General features: G+C 36.9%; 1 protein-coding gene across 7 annotated transcripts in view; it reads right to left on the bottom strand.

Moving 5' to 3' along the window:
• The window catches only part of EDEM3 (ER degradation enhancing alpha-mannosidase like protein 3), a 68,956-nt gene extending 44,426 nt beyond the window's left edge, over positions 1–24,530 (bottom strand). For 3 of the 7 annotated variants that reach the window (XM_049634084.1, XM_049634085.1, XM_049634087.1), the window contains exons 1-4: positions 24,166–24,529; positions 19,180–19,225; positions 5,049–5,149; positions 4,479–4,518 (exon numbers count right to left, since the gene is read on the bottom strand). In XM_049634084.1, coding sequence (XP_049490041.1) covers positions 4,479–4,518; positions 5,049–5,149; positions 19,180–19,225; positions 24,166–24,326 — 348 coding nt within the window. In that variant the 5' untranslated portion in view covers positions 24,327–24,529. The other 4 variants (XM_049634089.1, XM_049634086.1, XM_049634088.1 and 1 more) reach the window with 4 other exon arrangements.
• Positions 24,531–24,534: the final 4 nt, after the last annotated feature.

Genomic DNA, 24,534 nt, shown 5'->3' with positions numbered 1-24,534 from the left:
TGCTTACTCTTACTTTTATTTTTTGAGAGACGGTGTGCATATATACACACAAGTAGGCAGGAGAGGGGCAGAGGAGAGGGAATCCCAAACAGGCTCCCCGTAGTCATCACAGAGCTCCACGCAGGGCTCGATCTCACAACCCATGAGATTATGACCTGAGCTCAAATCAAGAGTCCAACGCTTAACTGACTAAGCCACCCAGGTGCCCCTAGGTTGCTTACTCTTGTAAGAGAACAAACACATCCTTCAGAGAATGACTGATCCTAAACCAAACACAACCTGCCATCTTCATCCATGGATGCCCTGAGCCCTAATTGAGGAGGAGTATAATGTTGTGATCAAGAGCAAGCCCTGAATTGAACTCTGGTTCTTTCACTCCCTACCTGTATAATCTCAGTCAAGTGACTTCTGTCTCTGAGCCTGTTCCCTTACCCATAAAAAGAAGAAATACCTACTCTCATAGGACTGATTTCTTAAGTAATATATATAAAGTACTTTCAGTAGAGTGCCTGACTTAATAAGTGTTTAATATCATTGCTGTTATAATTATTATTACCACGAGCATCTAGAATCCTAAGAATTCTATGGATTCTTGCAATGAGCTCCATAAAGTGGCCAATGCATTTCAGTTGCTTTTTCAGTCTCAATTAAAACTGTGTCAGTGAGCCCTCAGGCTCAACTACTGATGCCAACAGTTAAAACCATAAATAGACAAGACCGCTTAACTCAAGTTCTAACTACAACCCATTGTGCTTATTTCTTATCGAACTTCCTAGAGTCACTGACAAGACATTTTGCAGTGACCAGGACATTCCAACTGCCAGACCAGAAAAGCCCTGATATCAATGGGATGCCTAGAAGACCACAACCTACATGCCCCCTTCCCTGCCCATGATCATGAGTTGAACACCTACGGACCCCCGCCATGATCACAAGCTCTCTGCCTGTTCTCCTGCATGTACCCCCCCACCCCATTTCCCAACCTCCCCTTATAAAATTCTAGGTGTCCATCTTGCCTGCCAAGAGGTCAGCTGTACTTACCAAGAGGTAAGGCTTATACCTGCCACCTCCCCCAGGTGTCGGCACCCAAAATAAATCTCTTTTCCAAACCCTTCTCTCTTGAGTTATTGACTTCTCAGAGTTTATCAGAGTTTGTTTGCCACCAGTGTTGGTAAACCCAGCCAGGAGCTATGTTTCTGATTTGTCCAGCCCCCTCAGGATTCCCGAGGAGGGAGCGGTTGGTCAAGACAGTGTGCCAGGTCTTAGCTGCTGGCTTCCTGAGTTATGGTTGTGATAGATTGTTCGGTGACAGGTGCACAATTATGTGGTATTTAGACTCTAAATCCATGAAAAACAGTTTTCCTTCACTTGATTGTTTTATCTTTCTGTTCGATAATATTTTCTAGTGCTTTTTCACCTGATTCGATACTTTCACTAAAAATTCTAATTTAAGTATAAAACATTCCATAAGAATTTGACTAAAATTCAAATAAAAGTAAAATTCAGGGTAAGTCCTGAGTAAAATATACTATGAAGCCTGGTTTTAAACTAACTGCTTTTCCTTGTCAATCTCCAAGTCCAAGTAAATTCTGCAGCCAACGAGCGCAGATGCATATCTTTATCACTTTTAGAATAAAACACAACTGTTTCACTCACCCACACATATACTTCTCAGTATCATTTGTTAATCTTATTCTTCTTCCTGAGTCTATCTCCTGAGAACTACTTCCAAGAACTGGACCAGTGTTATTTGTTTCAAAGGAGAATAAAAGTGAAAAGTCTCTTGATCCATAATTAGAAAATTCACTCCAAATCCTCTACTGGTTGATGGGATGGGTTATTTATTTTGAGAGAGAGAGAGAGAGAGAGAGAGTGAGTGAGTTGAGGGCATGGGCAGGGAAGAGGCAGAGAGAAAGAGAGGGAGAAAGAATCCCAAGCAAGCTCTGTACTCTGTGCTGAGCCTGATGAGGGGTTTGATCTCAAGACCCTGGGATCATGACCTGAGCTGAAATCAAGAGTCAGATGCTTAACCGACTGAGCCACCCAGACGCCCTTAGTGGATGACCTTTTAAGCTCCTAGGTGATAACAAAGGATGAATTCAGGTCTCTTCCTTTCCCCCATCATCTTTAATTTATTTTGATATCTTTCTTTCTATACATTTCATGGTAATGTAAAATTTTAAGATAAATTTAAAGTTTTAGTTCTTGGTTTCATTACATCAATACAAACTAGGTGGCTAGAATCAGGAACAGGTTAAATTTAAAGATCAAACTAGGACAACAGAAATTCTATTTAACATATCATGGTATGACCAAAATAAAAATAGAGTTTTATGTACATATGTGATATGTTCTATTAATATTTTCAAATAAATCACAAAATAAATAATCACAAAGTCAAGGCAAAGTAAATTAGAAATATTAATACATGTATTGATGAAATGTACAAGAAAGCACTCCTTTTAAATGTAGGAAAAAAAAACTGTCTAAACTACTTTAATTCTTCTGTTTAAATTAAAAAGAAAATGTTTAAAATAGTGTTATGAAGTTATGATGATATGTAATAAGTTACTTAGGTTATTCCTACTTGAAAATACTAAAATTTAAAGAGTTTATATAAAGTATCATTTTTTAAATATTTGTAAGACTTTATCAATCTTCCTTCTTAACCCTTCTTGAGGATAGCTTCAACAAACAGACAAATAGGAGTTACTTATCTGAATCTGAACCAAAGATCAGTAAGAAATAATCCCTTACAGTGAATAGGAAACTTAAATGCCTAGTCTAGGCCCTTCTGAGGTGAAAACAGGAACCCAGAGAAGTTAAATAATTTGGCTAAGGTCACATACATCAGTACAGTCACAAAGAGCCCGAACTCAAGTTTATACCCATGTCATCGAAAGCACGGTCAGCTAACCAGCAATAGCAGCACCACCAAGTGGCAGCTTATGAGAAACAGAGACTCTTGGGCTCTGGCTTCAGTCTATTGGATCAGAATCTGCATATGAGCAAGGTGCCCAGGTGACTTTGTGGTATGTTGGAGTTTAAAAAACACTGCATCAGTATCCAGTATTTCTCAAACTTTAGCATACATCAGAATCATCTGGGAGCTTGTTAAAAAACAGACTACTGGGCCTCACTCCCAGACTTTGATTTAGTATGTCTGGGGATGAGGTGCCAGAATTTTGCATTTCTAACAAGTTGTCAGGTGATGCTGCTGCTGCTGCTGCTCCTGCTGCTGGGATATTTTGAGAACCGATGCCAAAGTATATAATTGGCAAAACTTGAAAGATATCACCTGGGTAATAATTAATGACCACTCAATTAGAAGCCAACAGATTTCTAAATATGGGAAAGTTACACAGACTGAAACCACCTTTTTTCCTTTATTTCTGATAAAAATGTTTTACAGCATATGATATCTGAGATCCATGTTCAAGAAAATCAACTAAGAGCTTACAGAGAGATGATGGGGAACTTGCCACAGGGAAGGATAAAGCTGACAGAATGAGAAATAAACGTAATTTCACCTATGGTCTTTCCTAACACAGAGCTACTGCTCTTTGCTTACTCCACCATGTCAATCAAGGTACATGCGAAGAGTATAACCCAGCTACAGTTACAAATAAATAACACCACTTAGTTCCTCCCAGAGTGGTAATTTGTGCCTCCAGGTACAGAAGGAGGGAAGTGAAAGGGGGGGCGGGGAATGCAGAGGTGAGGAAAAAGAAAATGCTTAGCGAAAGAACAATGCAGAAACAATACTGGGAAGAAAAGCTTGGTTCTGAAAATTTTCTGCCACCCCAAAGATTTTTTGTTTTGTTTTTTAAAATATTAATCAGTAGTTGAGATATTAACTCAAAGCTGAGAATTATGTCCTAAGGAAAATCCTGAAACAAGCCTACTTTTACACTGTAAGTGGTCTAAAAGTAGAAAACTAGAAAGATATTGTATTTAGAAATCATGACACCTAGAACTCAATCTTTCTCCTCTGTCATAACAGACCATCCCCAATCAAAATTAATTAAAATAATTTTATATCCCATGAGCTTGAAAAGGATTGCCCAGAAGTGATCACTTAGTGCCAAAAATCACTGCTGGGTAAAAATTAATTTTTTTAAACGAATATAACCTATAGGAATTCTAGTTTAACAATTTTACTATCACTGTAGTATGCCATGGAACAAATATATCAATGATGTTTTCTTAATCTCTTTGTATAAAGGGAAGCAACCTTCCTGATTAAAAGTCCCATCACATAAGCTGACATATCTACAAATTATTTCATTGTCTCCATGATTTCTACATAATTTCATTTGACATTCACGTGAAATAATCAACTCAATAGTGTGAAAGCAGAACACCTTAAATTCTGAAAACTTCTACTTCAGACTTACTGTGTAATGATCGTATTCATATTCGAGTGTGCATATTATGAAATTTATAAAATAAGTAAATTCAAGAAGAATCCAACCTACCACAAGAGTGTCCAAAGAATCAATCAGTGTCAAGGAAAATCTAAGAAACAAGTATAATGAGATACAAACCATTAGAGTTCTGAATACTTTATCCATGAATTTATAACTAAAGATGTATCTATGCCTTATTGACTGGTAGTTTCTATTAGCTAGTACTTCCAATCATCTACAGTACAATGTAACTTATAAAAAAGCACTGAAGGCACCTGAAAAGCCTGAACATTAATTACATTTTAACGTTCAGTGTATCTACATATCTTTCAAATGAAAATATTCATTAACTCTTTTTAAAGCAAATAAAAACATTAAAGCATCAACACCTTATAATGTGTAGACTTTATATACATTTCAAAAGTTATATTCATCTTAGCAAACAACTTTTCACTGATTTAAGAGGTAAACTGATTTTTTATAAAAGATAACAGAAGGAAATAAAAGAGTTTAATGTTAATACTTAAAGCAGTCCTTGAAATTTAACCAATCCCCAGAAATACAACTGTAAGCTACATCTAGGAAGCCTGAGACTTGGGACCCAGGAGGTGCCACACCACCCACTGCGTTAATGCTCACTTTCCCAAGGCGTCATCAACGTCACCCCGACTTGGTTCCTGGCCTCTAACACGACCTCTGCAGGTTAAAGGCATGAGTTCATCAGCTGGGTAAGCATGTTCCTGCAAGGAAAATTTTAGTGAGTCACTGAGAAAAATAAGAGAAAGCAAACATCACCCAGGACACAACCTTCTTGCAGTTATTAAAAAAACAGGGTAAGATAAAAGTTAGAAGTTCTACTATTCTTACAGTCTATGGGATCTGTTTTTAAAACTTTAGTTACAAATGTTTGAAAAACTGCTTGGAAAAAAAAACCATACAAAAAAATATTTCTTTAAAAATCTGATAATCTGCTCCTGTTCCACCCAATCTCATTCCCCAGAGGTAACAACTGTTAAGACTGGCATTTATGTTTCCAAATGTATCCACATATATTAAAATACATGCACATACATAATTTACATTTTATTTACAAGCAGCTGCTCATGCCATATGCATACACTGCTCTAAAATGCTCTAAAAGTTGTTTACTTAAATCACAGTGCGGTTTTTCCGTGCTAGAATTTTAGGGTTTTTTGGTTTTTTTTTTAGTAACTGCAAAATGATCACTTAATATTAACTATTATTATTGAGTTCTTATGTTCTAAGCACTGTTCTGTGCAGTTTAGTTCATTTAATTATCACACAGCCCTCTGAAACAAATTCAATTATCCCTTTCGCACAGATGAGAAAATTGAGGCCCAGAAAAGTTAAGTAAGCTCAGACATGCAACTAGTAAATGATGAATCCAGAATTCAAACCTGGCAACCTGCCTCCAGAGCCTATTGCCTTTCATAGTACCTCACAATATTCCAAAGTATAGATACAGTAAAATTTACTTATTCCTCTATTGAGGAACATATAGGTTGAATGCAATTTTTCACAATATATAAACAATGCTACAATAAACATCTATATGCATATATCTTTTGCACATATGCTTTTATTTCTATAGATTAAATCCCTAGAAATAGACCCAATGGGTCAAAGGTATTAAATATTTAATTTTTGATACCTATCAAACTGAAGACATCCCTAATTTACATCCTTGTAATACTCTCACTAATATAGGAGATGATCAATCCAATGTAGGATCCAATTCCCTCTGGAATCTAATTCTCTTTTTGATATAAAATAGGGACGTTAACTGTGTTTGTCCCCCCAAAATAGCTAATTTTCTAAATGCTGCTTTTTAAACAATCCATCTTCTCCCTAATTGCTTGAAATACAGATTAGTTCAAAATTGTCTATACACACGTTTCTGTAGTCTCAATTTTGTTCTACAGTCCGATTTGCTTGATGGACCTGTTTCCTACTTCTACTGCCCTACAGATCTATTTCCTGCTCCAGACCATTATCTTGATTACTTTATCTTTGCACCATACCTTGCTACTTAGTATAGCAATTTACTCTCCCCAAATTATTTTTCTTCAAAATTTTCTTAACTACTTTTTCAAATTTACTCCTCTGGAAAACTTTCAATTTTTCTTAAAATTCCACTGAAATTTTAACTGGAAGAGCCTAATTTGAGGAGAATTGATACCATTAACAATTGAGTCTTCCCATCTAGGAATGTCACTACATTATCTCAGATCTTCTTTTATGAATTTAGTTTTCTTTTATAGGTTTCACCCATTTCTTAATAGTTATTAATAGGAATTTTATGTTTGCAATATTATTTTGAGAGGAATTTTTTTTTAAGAATGACCATGACAGAGTATTTCTAATCCAGATGGTAAAAAAGCACATGCGGGGCGCCTGGGTGGCGCAGTCGGTTAAGCGTCCGACTTCAGCCAGGTCACGATCTCGCGGTCCGTGAGTTCGAGCCCCGCGTCAGGCTCTGGGCTGATGGCTCGGAGCCTGGAGCCTGTTTCCGATTCTGTGCCTCCCTCTCTCTCTGCCCCTCCCCCGTTCATGCTCTGTCTCTCTCTGTCCCAAAAATAAACAAAACAAAACAAAACAAAAAAAAAACCAAAAAAAACGTTGAAAAAAAAAAGCACATGCAAAAAAAATCTTCCCTCTTATTACAAACACACAGAAATGTTGTGTCAGTGTTAAATTATTTTATGTATGTATGTATGTATGTATGTATGTATGTATGTTTATTTGACAGAGAGAACCCGAGCAGGGGAGAGGCAGAGAGAGGAGACAGAGAGAATCCTAAGCAGACTCTGCAATGTCAGCGCAGACAGAGACAGATGTGGGGCTTGAGCCCACAAACGGTGAGATCATGACCTGAGCAAAAATCAAGAGTCAAACCCTCAACTGGCTGAGCCACCCAGGCACCCCTCAATTATTTTAAATACACAGCTGAGCCTGAGAACAAGAAAAGAAATTCTTAAGTACCAAAAGTGAATAATGGGATACAGAAGATGAAGCTGCAGTGACCACAACATGGGCATTAGAAATAAACAGAGGCTTTAGTGGGAATTATTTTAATGCCCAAAGGGTATGAGAGTTGATGGAACTGGCCCTGCACACATGGCCGCAAGCCAGAGGTAGGTTCTTTAAGTTGGATAGTTGCCTCAGTGAAATTTGACTGGCACATCCCCACCTAATGGCTACAGGTCTTAACAGAAAAGGACAGAAACCAGAAAGACCTGCTGAACTTTATATTTTCTTCTCTAGGGGACAGTCCCTAAAAGATTCCTCTAAAATTAATGATATGATTATGAAAAACATTTAGAGGTTAGATCACTGTGCTCATGTATTTCAATTTCAGACAGTATTTACTGACTCCCTGACAAGAATAATAGGATTAATACATTCATACTGTTCCCCATTCAATTTAGGATTTTTGTCAATTATGTTATTATAGGCGGTCTTTGCTTTCACTATATACAAGTTTCTGTAATTTATTTAAATAAACCCTCAACAACATGGTTCAAACTTCAACCACCGTATGTACATTAACTGCAGTAAGTGCACAAAACACAAACTTCAGTGCCAGTTCTTCGATCCACAAGTCCCTATGTAAGTAACAGATGCTCATCATGATCCGTGATCAACCACACACTTCTTTCGAAGTCTGTCAGTGATGTGATCACTGTGTATCTATTTTTCAGTTCATGCACAGCAAGTGTGCAGTTGTCTCCTTGTCAGCCAGTGGTAATCGTGCATGACAGTTTGATGATTTTACAAAAATGGATCATCAACAAAGATTAGCCAACAGAGATGAAAGTTCAGCAAAGAAATGGAAAATGAGGACACTGAAAATGCAAATAGAACTGAACGTAAATGGGGTATAGCACAGCTGGCCACGGAATGTAGAGGACGCCAGATCACTCCAGAGACGCCGGGTACACAGCTGGAGGAACCAAGTGAAGGCATAATTATCTACAAAGATAAAGAAAGTAGTTGCAACATAAAGGGTGAAGATGTCACAAGGGAAACGATACCTGCACAACGCTTCCCATTAAAGAAATTCCCAGAGGTATTTCAGGGTACATAGTGCAAAGGGCAAAATTTTTCAAACGGATCCAAATTTTGAAAGGGGGACAATTCACCACTGCACAGAGAAGATGTGTGCTCTGTTGTTTTAGATCACACAGTGAGATGAAGGCAAGCCAGGCAAGAACTATCGGATCCTCTTGTTAGTTTTTGCAAAGAAGTAACACTTCAATTTGCAAAGTGTCTAATATTTTGAACATGAGTTTTGCTATTTTAAAATCTTCTCTGTATACTTATAACCATTAGAAGAGAATTTAAATGGTTTTTTTTTAAAGGTTTATTTATTTTTGAGAGAGACAGAACATGAGCAGTGGAGGGACAGAGGGAGAGGGGAACAGAGAATCCAAAGCAGGCTCCATGCTGACAGCAGCGAGCCTGATATGGGGCTCAAACTCACAAACCGTGAGATCATGACCTGAGCTGAAGTTGGACGCTTAACCGACTGAGCCACCCAGGTTCCACAAGAATTTTAAATGTTTTGACAAAGATTTTAAGATGTTTATAACATTTCTATTCTGGTCTAGAACCATAATTCTCACAGATGCTAGTATTAGAATTTTACCTTAAGTAGTAGTCAACACACACCATTTTTCTGTGGCTTCTCCATTCCTGACTTTTTATTTTGATTCAGCTATTGGTTGCCTGGACTTGTCCTCAGATAGGTGTTTGTTTGTCGGTTTGAAAAGAGTGTCAACAGTGTTGTTACTTCTCTGGTATTCCTGGGTTAGGATGTCTCTTGTCTTACACTTGAAAAATAAAATGTTTATAAAATGCTTGAGATGTATTTTCTTTCCTTCAGAAATCTGAGGATACTGTTCTATGACCTTCTTGCATTGAGTATGGCTATGGCAAAGTTTCTAAGACTAGTCCGACCCTTTTTTGAATGACCTGTACGTCCTATACTTGTATGCCCCTATGGTTCTTAATTCTTGGAGTTCAGCAGAAAAACTCCCAATTCCACGTCCAACTCTATCCTACTGCCTCTCACTAAACTCAGTTATCTATATTCCAAATCCATAGCGGCAGAAAAACAGAATAAAGGATAGGAACACTAAACACATGGTCAAACAGAAAAGGAAGGACAAAAAAATAATAAAGTAGGCTAAAGAATACAAAAAGCACTGAAGACTGCAATCCTTCAGGTATTTAAAAAAGTGCAGTGCTCCATAATGATTCATTTCCTGAGGAAAGGATTCCAGACAACAACTGCTTGCACTATAATTAGAATCCACATGCAGCTACTAATTTCTGAATTGAACAAAATTTCTAATAACTTTTATAGGTCTTTTAACATATTAAGCTCCTAATTTCTTTTTTAGTATTAATCCCAACAGAACTATGATTTCCCAGAATGCATACTATTTTTGATTGCTTAACTTTCCTATTTAGCACATAAACAATTAGAAGTAACTAAAAAAAAGTGGTATCTTTTTCAGCTTGCCGAGGTATTTTGCAACTTTGTAAGAGATCATTCAAATGTTAATTGTAAAGAGTTCCTTACTAGCGAAACCACCGCTTAGAAGCCTTCATACTACTATTTTTAGGGTTTCACAAAAACACATACATGCGCAAACACCTCTGTCTGAAATTAAATATGAAACTCAAACCCTAGGCTTATCTAGATAAGAAAAACATTAATAGCAATTATAAGCAGAATAATCAAATTAGGGAGCTTTGAACCAGATGTAAAAATACTTCACACACCCCTATTTCAAGATTAAGGATAAAAACAAAACCACAGCCTTTTCTTTGGGTTGACCACAAAGTGAACTACAGTTGGTTTGCATAAATCCAGAGCAGTGCATATGTGGCAAATAAGCAGCCATGATTATACGTCAAACATCCTGTCTATTTGAGGTACAGGAATACTTTCTCTTCACAGTATGTTGCCAGAACAAGGGATAACTACTTCATACTGCTATGACACAGAACCACGAAACACACTTAATGATTATCACTCAGAAATAAAACTCAGGTGAGAAAAGAGTCCTACACAAATTAAGTAGAACATGTGCCTAGCTAAAAGCAAGAGCAAATACATAAAACAAAACAGAGTAGGCTCTCCATATCAGATTTTAAATTTACGAGAGCACTGAAGTGACAGAACCCTGCTCTAAAATACTCAAGTCAAAGCAGCATCAAACACTGACTTTAGTAAAACCAATTCTGAAAACAAAGGGAAGAGACTTTATTTTCCTAAAAACATCAAAGGCATTATTTATAAAAGTGAGTTATTAAAAATATCAACCTATTTAATTTCCAAAGCTATACACATTTTTAAAATGTCATATTCCATATCCTCCTTCTTAAATACCTCCCTCCTTGAGGCAGATAAGGTATTCCTCCCCCCAAAAATGAACTGATATTTAATATACCATCTCCAACATACTGACAGCATATGCTAATTACTGATTGAACTGCATAAGTTTATCAGTTCTTTTTCACCCCAAATTTTCCTATTCTCTTTTGTTCACTACATTCACTTATTAAAACATTTTTCAGGTATCAGGATTTCATTTAGCTAAATTATTAAACTATCAGACTTACTTCCTACATTGAACATTTGTTGTCCTCTTACAGAGTGTACTTTATGAAATGTTTCTCAGCACTGAGGAGAAACGAGTAACAACAACAAAAGTGCAGCTGTCTCATAAGATTTAATCTCTACAGAGCAGAATGTTAGCATAAAGTATGTACTCAAAATTACATGAGAAAAAAGTTTCCAATAAATCAATCGATTTGGTTTTTGATCAATTATAACTTATGAAATAATGTTACATGAAATGAATAAATGATAAATAATAATGTTGTTGAAAAGTCCTACTACTAACAGACTTTTTAGGAAGATTATATCAACAGATTTAGAAAAAGCATTTGACAAAATTCAATATTCCATAATGATGAAAACTCTCAGTAAACTACAAATGAGAAGAAAGTTACTCAACCTATTATAGGACATCTTATGAAAAACCAACAGCTAACATCATACTTAATAGTGCAGGCTAACTGCTTTCTCCCTAATTAGGAGAAAAGCAAGGACCTTCCCACTTCTTTTCAAAATAATACTAGAAGTTCTAGCCACTGTAATAATAATGAGAAATAAAAGGCACATAGATCAGAAGGAAAGAAGGAAAAGTCTCTTTGCAGATGATGTGATTGACAATGTAGAAAGTCCTAAGGAATTTCCCCCAAAAAACTACTACAAATAACAGGTGAGTTTAGCAAGGTTGCAGGATACAAAGATCAACCGACAAAAAGTTATTGTATTTCTGTATAACATCAGTGAACAACTGGACAAACAAATCTGAAAAACTACAATTTACAAAAGCATCAATATATGAAATATATGTAAGTTTAATAAAAGATGTGTAAGACCTGTATACCGAAAACTACAAAAGAATGTTGACATTAAATAAGACCAAAATAAATGGACATGGATACCATGTTCGTGGAATAGAAGACTCAATATTGTTAAGTCAAACTCCCTAAATTGAGCCATAGATTCAACACAATCCCAATCAATAGCTCTACAGGCGTTTTTGTAGAAATTGACAATATGATGCTAAAATCTATACAGAAATGCAAAGAATCTAGAATACCCAAAACAATTTTGAAAAAGAACAAAAAGCTAAAAGACTTACATTGCCTGATTTCACAACTTAACATCACACTTACAACAGTGTGATATTAGTATAAAAATATTCAGATCAATGGGAAAAAATACATGCACATATGGTTAACTAATTTTATATAGATATCAAAGTAATTCAGTGATAAAAGGATATCCTTTCAACAAACAGTGCTGGAATAATTGGATATCCATGTAGAAAAAAATATAAATTTACCTTCACCTCATTCTATATATAAACACTAATTCAAAATGAGTGATAGATCTAAATGAACAAGTTAAAATTATAAATCGCCTAGAAGAAAACAAGAAAATCTTTGGGATCCTGGGCTAGGCAAATATTTTTTAGGCAGCATGAAAATAAGAAAACTGATCACAATTTAAAACATTTGCCCTTCAAAAGACATTGTTAAGAAAATGAAAAGGCAAAGCACATATAGGGAGAAAATATCTGTGATATGTAATATAGGTGAGAAAGGATATCCAGGATATAGAACTCTTATGACTCAGCAATAACAGGACAAATGACTTGATTTTAAAATAGACAAGAGATATGAACAGAGGCTTCACTAAAAAAAGATATACTAAGCACACAGGAAGATTTTCAGCATCACCCGTTATCAGGAAAAGTCAAATTAAAATCACAAGAACATACCACTACATACCCATTAGAATGGCTGAAATTAAAAGGACTGAAAATACAACGCACTGGGGAAGATGCAGAAACTTTTATACATTGCTGGTGGGGGAATACAAAATATTACAGACACTTTAGGGAAGTTCTGTAGTTTTTTTTTTTTTTTTTTAAGTTCGTTTTATTTTTGAGAAAAAGAGAGACCAGAGTACAAGCGGAGGAGGGGCAGAGAGAGGGAGACAGAGAATACCAAGCAGGCCCTGCACTGCCAGCACAGAGCCTGACGCAGGACTCGAACTCACAAACCATGAGCTCGTGACCTGAACCGAAATCAACAGTTGGATGCTTAACCAACTAAACTACCCAGGCACCCCTGCAGTCCTTATTAAGTCAAACGTATTGTCATATAACCTAGCAATCCCGTTCCTAGTTGGGAAATATATGAAAATATATGTCCTTATAAAAATTTGCATGCATAGCAAATTTTCACAGCAGTCTTTTTAATAGTAGCCAAACACCAGAAACAAGGCTAATATTTATTTATCAGTTGGTGAGTGGATAAATAAATGTGTTCTATCAAATCAACTGAATACTATTAAGCAACAAATAGGAACTACGGTTAAGCAACAAATAGAACTACGGTATATCCAACAACATAGATAAAATCTCAAAAGCATCATGTTAAACAAAAGAAATCTGAATCAAAAGACTATATTCTATACGATGCCATTTATATGAACTCCTAAAGAGGAAAAACTGTTGTGCCGAAAGATCACAGGGGTTGCCGGAGGTCAGAGGTGTGGAAAAGGAACTCACTGCTAACACGAGGAAGTTTTGTGACCAAAATGTCATGTCATGACTGTGGTGGTCATTAAACAAATGTATACAACTGTCAAAACTCAGAATTGTGCACTTAAAGATTTTTGTCTATAAATTATACCTAACTAAACAAACAAACAAAAAAAACCTGTGTTCTACCAAGTTCAAGTCCTATATAGAGTATCAGAGTGTCATGATAAAATATCACAAGAGAACACTACAGAATTTGTCATTTTGGCAGTTTTAGGATGCTCTAGAAGTACAGACCAAGGAACAGTGGTTAACAAAAAGGTAGTCCCACACTCCTCTACACACAAAAAAGGCACATTTAAGCTCCTAACTTACCTCCTCCCAGCCATAGCACTGCTTTTCAAAAAGTACTTTATTTACAGAATTACTCTTTTTGATGAGCAAACTATCAAAAAGAAAACATCGGGTACAGAGTTTCCAATGTGGAACATGAAGACGTTCTGGAAACAGATAGTAATGGTTACAGAACATGCTGAATATACTTCATGCCATAGAAATGTTCACTTAAAAATGGTTAATATGGTAAATTTTATGATACTTTTTACCACAATAAAAAATGTTTAAAGGAAGTAGTATTAGGAGAAAAAAGTAATTCTAAGAAAACTTAGACAAATCTAGAAATTTTTAAGGAAGTTACGCTTTAAAACAGTTCCTTTGGTTCCAATGATAAGGACTAATCTACTGTTTCTTTGAACCGTGCTCTCACAAAATCAAGCTTAAAAGTGGTTATTAGGTATGATTCCACTGAGTTACAAGAAACTGTTCTTACCAACTCTTTTAAAGTTTATTTGTAATGTTTAGGGCTCTACCAAAGTACAGTTTTTTTGTTTTGTTTTGTTTTGTTTTGTTTTTTTACAACTTGTAACAGTTTGAGTTGTCTACAGTAACAGGAAAAACCTCAGGAGACAAATATCAGGTCAAAGAGCTCAGATCCAAAGCAGTTCTGCATTTGGTGGCCTAAATACATGCCATTTTGTTGTCTAACTTAATCTGCAAACTAACCTCAGCACAAATACTAAAAACATACTAACAGAAGTGCTAGAGTGGCTATGGTCTGAGGTTAAATTAGGCCACACAAGAACTGCCAAAACAAACATCAAATTTCATGTTATTTGGGGGGAAAAGAAAGCCATCTGTGCAATTTATTGTGGATGAACTGCAGTCTGATTGGGACTAGAGATACGTCAAACATAGTTGTTATTATATTAATATTAAACCAATATTGATAAAATATTTTGGTTTTAAAATATTTAAAATCAGAAAATGCCTGGATATAACAAAAGATGGCAGAGTTGTATTGCCCTACCTAAAGCTGGCGGGGCACTGTTATTGAAAAATAACATTTGCAGAACTTGGGGAATCCAAAAACAAAAACAAAAACAAGGAAAAAAATAAGCTCAAAGGGTACATGCCTAGAACAGAAAAGAATGTGTGTTTTAAAGAAGTTCTAATCACAATCTGAGGAACGAGTTTAGAATCCAGATGAAGTTTAGGAGGGCAATTTCAATCTCAGGCAGAGAATGGATAATGATAGTATTAGTAACAATAACAGCAAACTCTTATACAGGGCTTCCTATTTGCCTGACACTAGTTCTATGCACTTGAATGATATTAACTTGTTTAATCCTTACAATGGCAGTGTGGAGCAGGCAATAACCACTGGAGAGAGATGAGGAAAACAGGCTCAGGGAGATTAGTTAACTGTCTCATTGCAACCCAGCTGGCAGGTGACACAGCTACCTTAGGGTGTCCTGTCCCATTTCCAGACTTCTCACTTGCTCTTTATATTGTATTCTTTGGAAAATACTGTTTTCCTACGAACTAAGGAAGTTAAAAGGAATTGCTCTAAACGCGCACTAGAATGGAGAGTAATATTAAGAAGGACTAGTGAGAAATGAAAAGATTTCAACACTTATTAACAGTCCACTATGTGCCAGGCATTTTATATTTCGGCATAGTAGGCAACTAACTACAACAAAAGAAGTAAACTTCTAGATCCCAAAATTCACCATAAACTCATATCTTTAATGAAGCTTGTTAAATGATTTCTTTGAATTTATGAGGCAAAGATATATCATAATAATCAAATACAAAAAAACCCACTATTTGATTACATCTTGACAAGAATACAATTCAGTTCTTTAAAAAAAATAAATAAATAAGCATTTGTGTACCAGGCATGATTTTAGGCACAAGACCATAAAAGATGAATTTATTAAAAATTCATTAAAATCATATTATTAATCATAATATTAATCATATTAAAATGATCCCTGTTCTCAACCATCTTACAGGCTACAAAGGAAGACATTGCTCAGAGGGTTAAATGATCTGTTTAGGGTCCCAGCTGTTAACTAGCCAGGAAAGAATTAGAACTCAAATCCATCTAATTCCAAAATCTATATACTTTTGCTCTACAGCAAACTAATACTGTTTGAGTACAATAACTGGAAAAAATTTTCAACTGACTTCAAATAACAAATATAGAGCACCTGGTCTCTATTTAATATTTTAGAACTGTTTCAGGTTAGCTCAGAACTTGAAAAGGGGAAGTGAGAATTCTAGACCAAATCTTATGTTACAAATTTCACATAAACTGAGCATAAGTACATTACAAAAGTCACTCATGTTGTAAAAGAGTTGAACGTTTAAAAATATCTATTGCAGGGCACCTGGATGGCTCAGTCTGTTAAGTGTCCGACTCTTGGTTTTGGCTCAGGTCATGATCTCATGGTTCGTGAGTTCAAGCCCCACATCGGGCTTGGATCCATGCCTCAGATCTCTCTCTCCCTCTCTCTCTGTCCCTCTCCCGCTCACTCTCTCTGTCTCTCTTGAAATAAATAAACGGAGAAATAAATAAATAAATGATAAAAATATCTATTGCGGTGGATTGCAGATGGGTGTGGATCCACCAGAAAAATGGAAGACAGTGTTAATTCCAGGAGTTCCCAATCTTTGGGGTTGAAATCCCTCTCCTTTAGATCTTATAAGTAGGCAGGTATACCAAAGTTTCCCAGTTAGGATCCAATAAATAGGAACTACACCAGGAAGTCCTCTGAGAGCTGTTCTCAGTGTCTGCTTTGTTATAAACCCACTTACTACAGTGCATTCTATAATAGGAAAAAATGTATTGATAAAACTTTCTGCCATTTACCTAATAAGAGACATTAAAGATACTGTGATTTACAAAGACAGGATCCTCTTCACGGTGAAATGTACTAAACTGGGGCACCTGGATGGCTCAGTCAGACTTCAGCTCAGGTTATGATCTCACGGTTCATGAGTTTGAACCCTGTGTTGGGCTCTGTGCTGACAGTTTAGAGCCTGGAGCCTGCTTCGGATTCTGTGTCTCCCTCTCTCTCTGCCCTCCCCCACTCACACTCTGCTCTCTCTCTCTCCCTCTCTCAAAAATAAAATAAACAAACTCTAAAAAAGAAATGTACTGAATTGATCCAGCTATTCAACTTTGGAACCAAAAGTATGCATTTATGAGATGACTAAGGTTTGAGGGTATAGCATAGGTCCGTTTGACCACCTCAAAACTATTAGCCTAGCTTTTTTAAATTATGCTTGGCTCAAATAGAATTAACCAGAGAGAAATAATTTTGAAAGAAATATTAAGGAAATGGCCAAGAGCTTTAGATATGAATTTAAAACGGTGTTTTCAATATTGCAAAAATACCCGAAACTTCATTACCATTATTTTCTAAAAACCTTTTAAAATGTGGGGTGCCTGGGTGGCTCAGTTGGTTAAGCATCGACTTTGGCTCAGGTCATGATCTCACGGTTCGTGGGTTCAAGCCCCGCATTGGGCTCTGTGCTGACAGCTCAGAGCCTGGAGCCTGTTTCAGATTCTGTGTCTCCCTCTCTCTCTGCCCTCCCCCACTTGTGCTCTGTCTCCCTCTGTCTCAAAGATAAACATTTAAAAAAAAATTTTTTTTTTAAAAAAAAACATTTTAAAATGTGCACTACAGAAAGGAACAGGAAGTATCAAATATAAAACATGCTGAAACAATACAAAAATGCATAAAGTATGTATGTACTTAGATGTTTATAAAGATGTTAATATATGAAGATATTTGGGTAATATATATGTAAAAATGGATTCACAGAATCAGTTGCAAAATACTTAAAGCAGAATCAAAATGAGTTCTTTGCCAAACTTTTCCCAACTATATTTCATAGGCCTTCATGTTAAAAGAAAATCTGCTAGCATATTTTAAAACGTAAGAACAAAGTCATAAGTATTCTCAGAATAATTTGATTACTCTTTTCAAAATGACACACATTTACCCAGAAAATTTTCTTGCAACTCTCAAATTTTCCCTGCTAGTTCATCTTTTTAGAAATTAAACACTTTTTCCCTGGAGTCTAAGATCATTGTATTAAGGGGAAAGAGGCACGGAGAAGTAGGGGGGCAGTTACAACCCACTCAGCCCTACTGTCCTCCAAATGGCTCCCCTGTACTGTGTGAGGATTCATTTTTTTTTTTTTTTTTTTTTTTAAGAGAGAGAGAGCATGAGCAGGGGAGAGGGGCAGAATCTTCAGCAGGCTTCATGCCCTGTACAGAGCCTGATGTAGGGCTCGATCCCACAACCCTGGGATCACGACCCGAGCTGAAATCAAAAGTCGGATGCTAAACTGATTGAGCCACCCAAGCACCTGGGTATTAATTTTTTTCTTTTTTTCATTTTTAAAAAATATTTATTTATTTTTGAGAGAGACAGAGTGTGAGCGGGGCAGGGGCAGAGAGAAAGGGAGACAGAATCCAGAGCAGGCTCCAGGCTGTGAGCAAGCTGTCAGCACAGAGCCTGACGCAGGGCTCAAACTCACAAACTGCAAGATCATGACCTGAGCTGAAGTTGGACGCTTAACCAACTGAGCCACCCAGGCGCCCCTTAAATTTTTAATTGTGGTAAAAAGAAAAAAACCATGTAACACAAAATTTACCATTTTTAAGTTCAGTACCATTAAGTATATTCACTGTTGAGCAACAGATTTCCATAACTTTTTCATCTTGCAAAACTGAAACTATTTCAACCCCAGTGAACACTAAGACATTTACAACCGTACAAATCAGTGTATCTGAAAAGCAAAATATATTCAAAGACCACTATGAAGACAAATTTGGACAGAAACTAGGTCATATTCTGTCTCTTTTAAGCAACGGTTTTCTTCAGAGTAATAAAGTAATATTGCAGTTTTTTTTTTTAATTAAGAGAATAATTTCCCTGAAGGTCAGAGAGAACATCTTATTCATGTACATCCACAGTATCTAGCTATATAAACCACTCAATAAACACTGTTGATAGTACCAAAGGAAACAACCTAAGTACAAAGTTTCATAATCTAATTCAATTTTTACCTATTTAATAAACTGGTCCTCTAAGAACCAATTATCAGGAATACTCTGTTAGCCTCTGCTTGCACTGTTTCTTAAAAACTTCCTTTAAAATAATGTGCTATTAATTCAGGTTTCAAAATTCCCAGGTGACTGTGCTGATACAACCATCTGCTCACATAAATTATGTCAAGATAAGCCTTTTACTTACCATATAGTTACCATAAGCATGATCAAACATTTCCAGTACTTGATTCCTAATTTTAAAAGAGCAGAAATAGAAAAAAGTTAAGAACATTCTATTTACTGTTTTTCAAAAAGCTACAGCTCCTTCATAAACGTGCACCAATTAAAAAACAAAAGAAAAAAATAGTTAGAAAAAGACATAAACAGAGTCAAGAAATACATCAGTGTGAATAGACAAGCTTTCATGAAACACACAGGGCTAGGCCAAACTTTTACTATTCCTAGCAATTTATGTAAAATTTACCTTATGTTCCCTAAGAAAACTGATAAATGATGGATGCCGTGCACAGAGAAGGAAGTCTGATGCTGAAAAACAATTACCTCTTAAAAAAATTATTTAACACATCTGTCTTAAAAGGAAGAATATTGCTGGAGACCTCCAAAAGAAGAATTGTTACCATTTATTGCTTATATAGAGTATATATACTCTAGCAAGAGAGGGGTGGGTGTGTAAGGATATGAAATAACAGTACTCTAACAGCTTCTACTTTCCCTTTTAAATAAAATCACTAATGCTTACTTTAATACATACTTATTAATACATATTTGTTCACACTTTCAAAAGACCAATTTTATGATTTTACGATGTACTCTCTGCTCCTTTAAAAAACTGTCAAAAGTCAAATAAATAATATTCATCTCTAAAATGAGAAAAATAGGGGCGCATGGGTGGCTCAGTCAGTTAAGCATCCTACTTCAGCTCAGGTCATGGTCTCAAGGTTCGTGAATTTGAGCCCCATATTGGGCTGTGCACTGACAGCTGGATAACACAGAGCCTGCTTCTGATCCTCTGTCTCCTTCTGCCCCTCCCCTGCTTGTTCTGTCTCTCTCAAAAAATAAACATCAAAAAAATAAATAAAATGAGAAAAATAATCCTCAAAAAGAAATTTGTGTGTTTTGGCTATCTCTGTGTCTTAAAATCCCCAAGATGACTGTTTAAAATGGAGATATCTGATCCCCACATCAGATTTACTAAGTCAAAATCTGTACTGTCTGGACCAACTAACTAGTCTTTCAATTAAACACTCTCAAGTTTGGGGTCTTGACAACTATACAAAAAACTACAAATGTTTTACGTTTGTTTGTTTGTTTGTTTGTTTGTGAGAGAGAGAGCAGGAAAGCACACAAAGCGCACACACAAACAAGTGAGGGGCAAAAAGAGTGGGAGAGAGAATCTTCAGCAGGCTACAGGCCCAGCCTAGCATAGAGCCTGATTCAGGGCTCGATCTCATGGTCCCTCAGGACTGTGAAATCATGACCCGAGCTGAAATCAAAAGTCAGACGCTTAACCAACTGAGCCACCCAGCTGGCCTTGTTCTACATTTAATGTTATGGTTTGACAAAGCCAAATATCTAAATAATTAGCAAAGGAAAAATAATTCGGTAATCTTTTATTAATGCTATTATTCCCAAAGTTCCAATCACTAATAGCAAGAACTGAAGAAAGTGTTAGAGAAAATGGCTGGGTATAATTTTATTTTACTTCCTGTTATGTTGAAATTCTCATTTTAAAAACTGTAACCATGGATAATGAAACACTGGTAATAATAAAGCTAGCAGACAGAAAAGAACTAATTTCCAGATCCTGGCTATAATGACCAGCAAAATCAAGCACACTCAAACTTATAAACTGAATAAGGCCTGGCAAACTTTTGATGAATAATCATTTTAAAACAATCATTTAAAACAAGATCTTATCACTTTGCTAAAACATTAATTCTGTATGTGTTTATATGTATGACAGAATATGGACCAAGTTATCTCAGAAAACTATGGAGTATCTTAAAGAATTCTTCCATACATTTCTTTATTATGTTACAAATGATAAAGATCTCTCAAATTAGCTAATAAACAACCAAAAACAATGTTAAGATTTTCTTTTCAAGCACTGATATCAACAAATGGAATAAGGAAATCCTTCTTCCTTTCACCGAAATGGAATCAATACAAGATTATTGTCAAGAGGTACAAATTCCTTTAACTGGCAATGGCACTGCCCAGACACACGCATTATAGATAACATAAACTGTAACTCGGTAACCCAAACTTCGTAAGCCCTTGATTTTCATGATTATGAATAAATCACGACTGCATATGAGACCGTGTTATTTTCCAACCCTTACATTTATGCAGTACATGATCATCAGATTTCACAACACATACTTCAAAGTGGAGATATTTAATATCCAGTTCAGTGCTCTCTCTCTCCTACTTAAACACGTAAGTCTACAAAGTCATATTTAAATACAGAATGGTAGATAACTATACTCAACAGAAGAAAATGTCTCTAAGATGGTTTTATATCTATTCAACAAGTGAATAAAAATATGTTGGAAATCAGATCCATAGTTCAAACATTGTCTTTTTCTTCGCTTTAAAATAATTTTTGTAAGTCAGCTTTATCTAAAATTACACTGCCTGCCAATGTGCTATAGAAACTGCATTTATACTTTTTATTTTTAATGAAAAGAGAACATTAACAACTGCTGTAATATTTAAATCACAAAAACAAAAAACAATGTATTCCAGGAAGGATAAGACTACATATGACCAAGTAAAAATTCCATAAACTGTAAGCAATTGAGCAACTCTTTACTATTAGTGATAATTCCAGTCCGTATCATCAGTTTGGCTTGGTAGGATAGGAAAAAGGGTGGGGCATTTTATGCTTTTTATCATAAATCATTATTTGGGCTTTAAAAAAAAAATCATACAGGTAAACCTAATGAATCAGAGTTCAGGTTCCCGAAAATTCCCAGAGGGGAAAGCAATCAAGCAATTATGTATTTGCGGTTTATAGCTCCAGATTCTTACTCTCAAAATTGGAGCTGAAATTCCAAGCCACTTTGGTTGGATTCTTCCAGTTAAAAATTAATTTTGGTCAACAAATGACTTAACTAATGACTCTTCTTCAAATAAAAATTTTTAACAAAAAAAGAGAAAAGGGAGTGGTGATCAAATAAGATACGTTCCATCCTTAGACTTAAGCTTCTCTTTCCAAATCTTATGAAGTGCAACACAGTGGAGAGAACGTCTCTGAAGTCACACAGATCTGGGTCTGAATACTGGTTCCACCATTTACTAACTCTGATTTTGAACAAGTTGACCTTGAGTCTCAATTTCCTCATCTGCACCACGGGAATCACATTCACCTCATTAAGAAACAGGGAGGATTACAGAGCTGTAAAGAACCTGGCACAGAGCAGGGCATTCATTAAAACAGTTATCGAGGATACATTAAATTCATAAAGAGAGAAAATGTAAGATACTTATTAAGGGTTTACTGGGGCGCTTGGGTGGCTCAGGCGGTTGGGCATCCAACTTCGGCTCAGGTCATGATTTCACAGTTTGTGGGTTCCGGGCCCATATCAGGCTCTGTACTGACAGCATGGAGGCTGGAGCCTGCTTCAGATTCTGTGTCTCCCTCTCTCTCTCTGCCCCTCCCCCACTCGCACTCTCTCTCTCTCTCTCTCTCTCTCTCAAAAATAAACTTTGAAAAAAAAATTTTTTTTAAAAGAGAATTTCCTGATATTTTTGTTTTGGTAGCTGATACTTTTTTTTTCCATCAAGCATCTTTTGTTTTCTTATTTCTTAATCGTTGTCTTACTAAGAAACTAATACTCTTGCAATGATTTAAACAATAAGGAAGTACGTATATAAAATAAAACTGATGGTTCCATCTCACCTCCATCCTAATCCCAGGGGTAATCATCTTTCCATGTTTTTCTGAGCTTTGACAATTTCTATTCTGCATTTAAAAGAACATAGGATGGTACTATACATATTATTCTACAACTTGCATTTTTGTCTTGGGAATATATCCTGGATGGCCTTCTACCTCCTCCATAATATCTGAATATTACTCCATAATACAGATGCTCCAAGAAACAGTTCCAGTCCTTAAAAATGCACATCCGTGTATACCTATCTCTACATCAAGAGTGCTTTTATTTCTGTAGGATAGATTCCCTGAGACCAGATTAATGAATCAAAGAGTAGATACAATTTAAATTTTAGGAGATACTGTCAGTAAGTTACAGCAAATTTACACTCCCACCAAGTCTTTTCTCACACCTCAGTTAGTTAGTACCTGTGTTTTGTACTAATCTGATGGCAAAAAAGAGCTGTCTCATTGCTTTAATCTGCCACCTCTCACATTTAAGAGATTGAGTAACTTTTCATGTTTATTGATCATTTGCATTTCCTCTTGTGTGAATTAACTCTTCATACCCTTTGCCCATCTTCTTACTGGTTCTTGGCTTTTTCTTATTAATTTGTGGGACCTAGCATATATTAGGAATAGTGACGCCCAATTAAATGCTGTAAATATAACTGATAATTTTATCACACTCTCAAGACTGATAAGACTACTTTGAACAAAGGGAACAGGTATAATTAACTGAGGCTTCTAAGTAATACCATCAAATACTGTTCTATTAGAAAGTGCAGTGCAACAAAACACTGCAAGGAAATGGTAAATGTGTAAAGTTCAAATTTCAACGTACGCCCCCTTTTCCGTAACAGGTGTAAAGACTATTTCCTTAACTACTGTGAGATCAGCAACATTTTCCCAGCTGGGAGCTCACTTGTGCGAGAATCTAACCACGTCTCCGACGAAAGACAACCACAGGGCTCTGGCGCGTAGTGGCACGAGCTGTAGCCCCCTTCACGGGACATTGACATGGCAGCTGCGTTGACACACCACGGATGGCCTCAAGGAGGCTGCACATGTCACCGACGGCCCAGGCGACACCCCGATGGTCCCCCGAGGTCGCACTGCGGGCGACGATCCCCACCTTCCCGGACCCTGTCCTCCCCGCCAGGGTCCTCGCGGGGCAACTGTCCCAATCGCGACAGGAGAGGCCACTGCACGCCCGGGTCGCAATGACAGGCACCTCGCCTGTGGTCCACCTCCTGAAGAAACCCACCCCAGGCTTCCAGGCACCCTTACCCAAGCTTCTGTCTCTCTTCCCTACTCATGGGCGCGGCCCCCGCCGTCCACACAGACGTGGCCGACACCAGGCAGAAGGCGGCCGTCGCCGCTACCAGGCTCCATGGCGCTCGCTGGGGGACCGAGGACCCACAGCCCCGGCCGCCGCCGGCTTCGCTCATGGCCCTGCGGTTCCGCGCACGCGCAGCGGCTACGCCCGGCCGGTGGGACACATTGCCGGACGCTGGTGGCAAGGGGGCTGCGAGCCGTGCCGAGGGCGGGATGCGGAGCAACGCAAGCGGTAGCCGTAGCCGAACTGCTTCCCGAAACCGCCGAGCCGGTCCCCAGCGCCAGCGCTACCACCGCCCTCCGCCCTTAGCAGCCCGGAGC

The sequence above is a fragment of the Panthera uncia genome, chromosome F1 (genome assembly GCF_023721935.1).
Source record: "Panthera uncia isolate 11264 chromosome F1, Puncia_PCG_1.0, whole genome shotgun sequence".
Taxonomy (NCBI): domain Eukaryota; kingdom Metazoa; phylum Chordata; class Mammalia; order Carnivora; family Felidae; genus Panthera; species Panthera uncia.
Note: the sequence above shows the minus strand (reverse complement) of the source record. Positions and strands in the feature narration are given on the sequence as shown.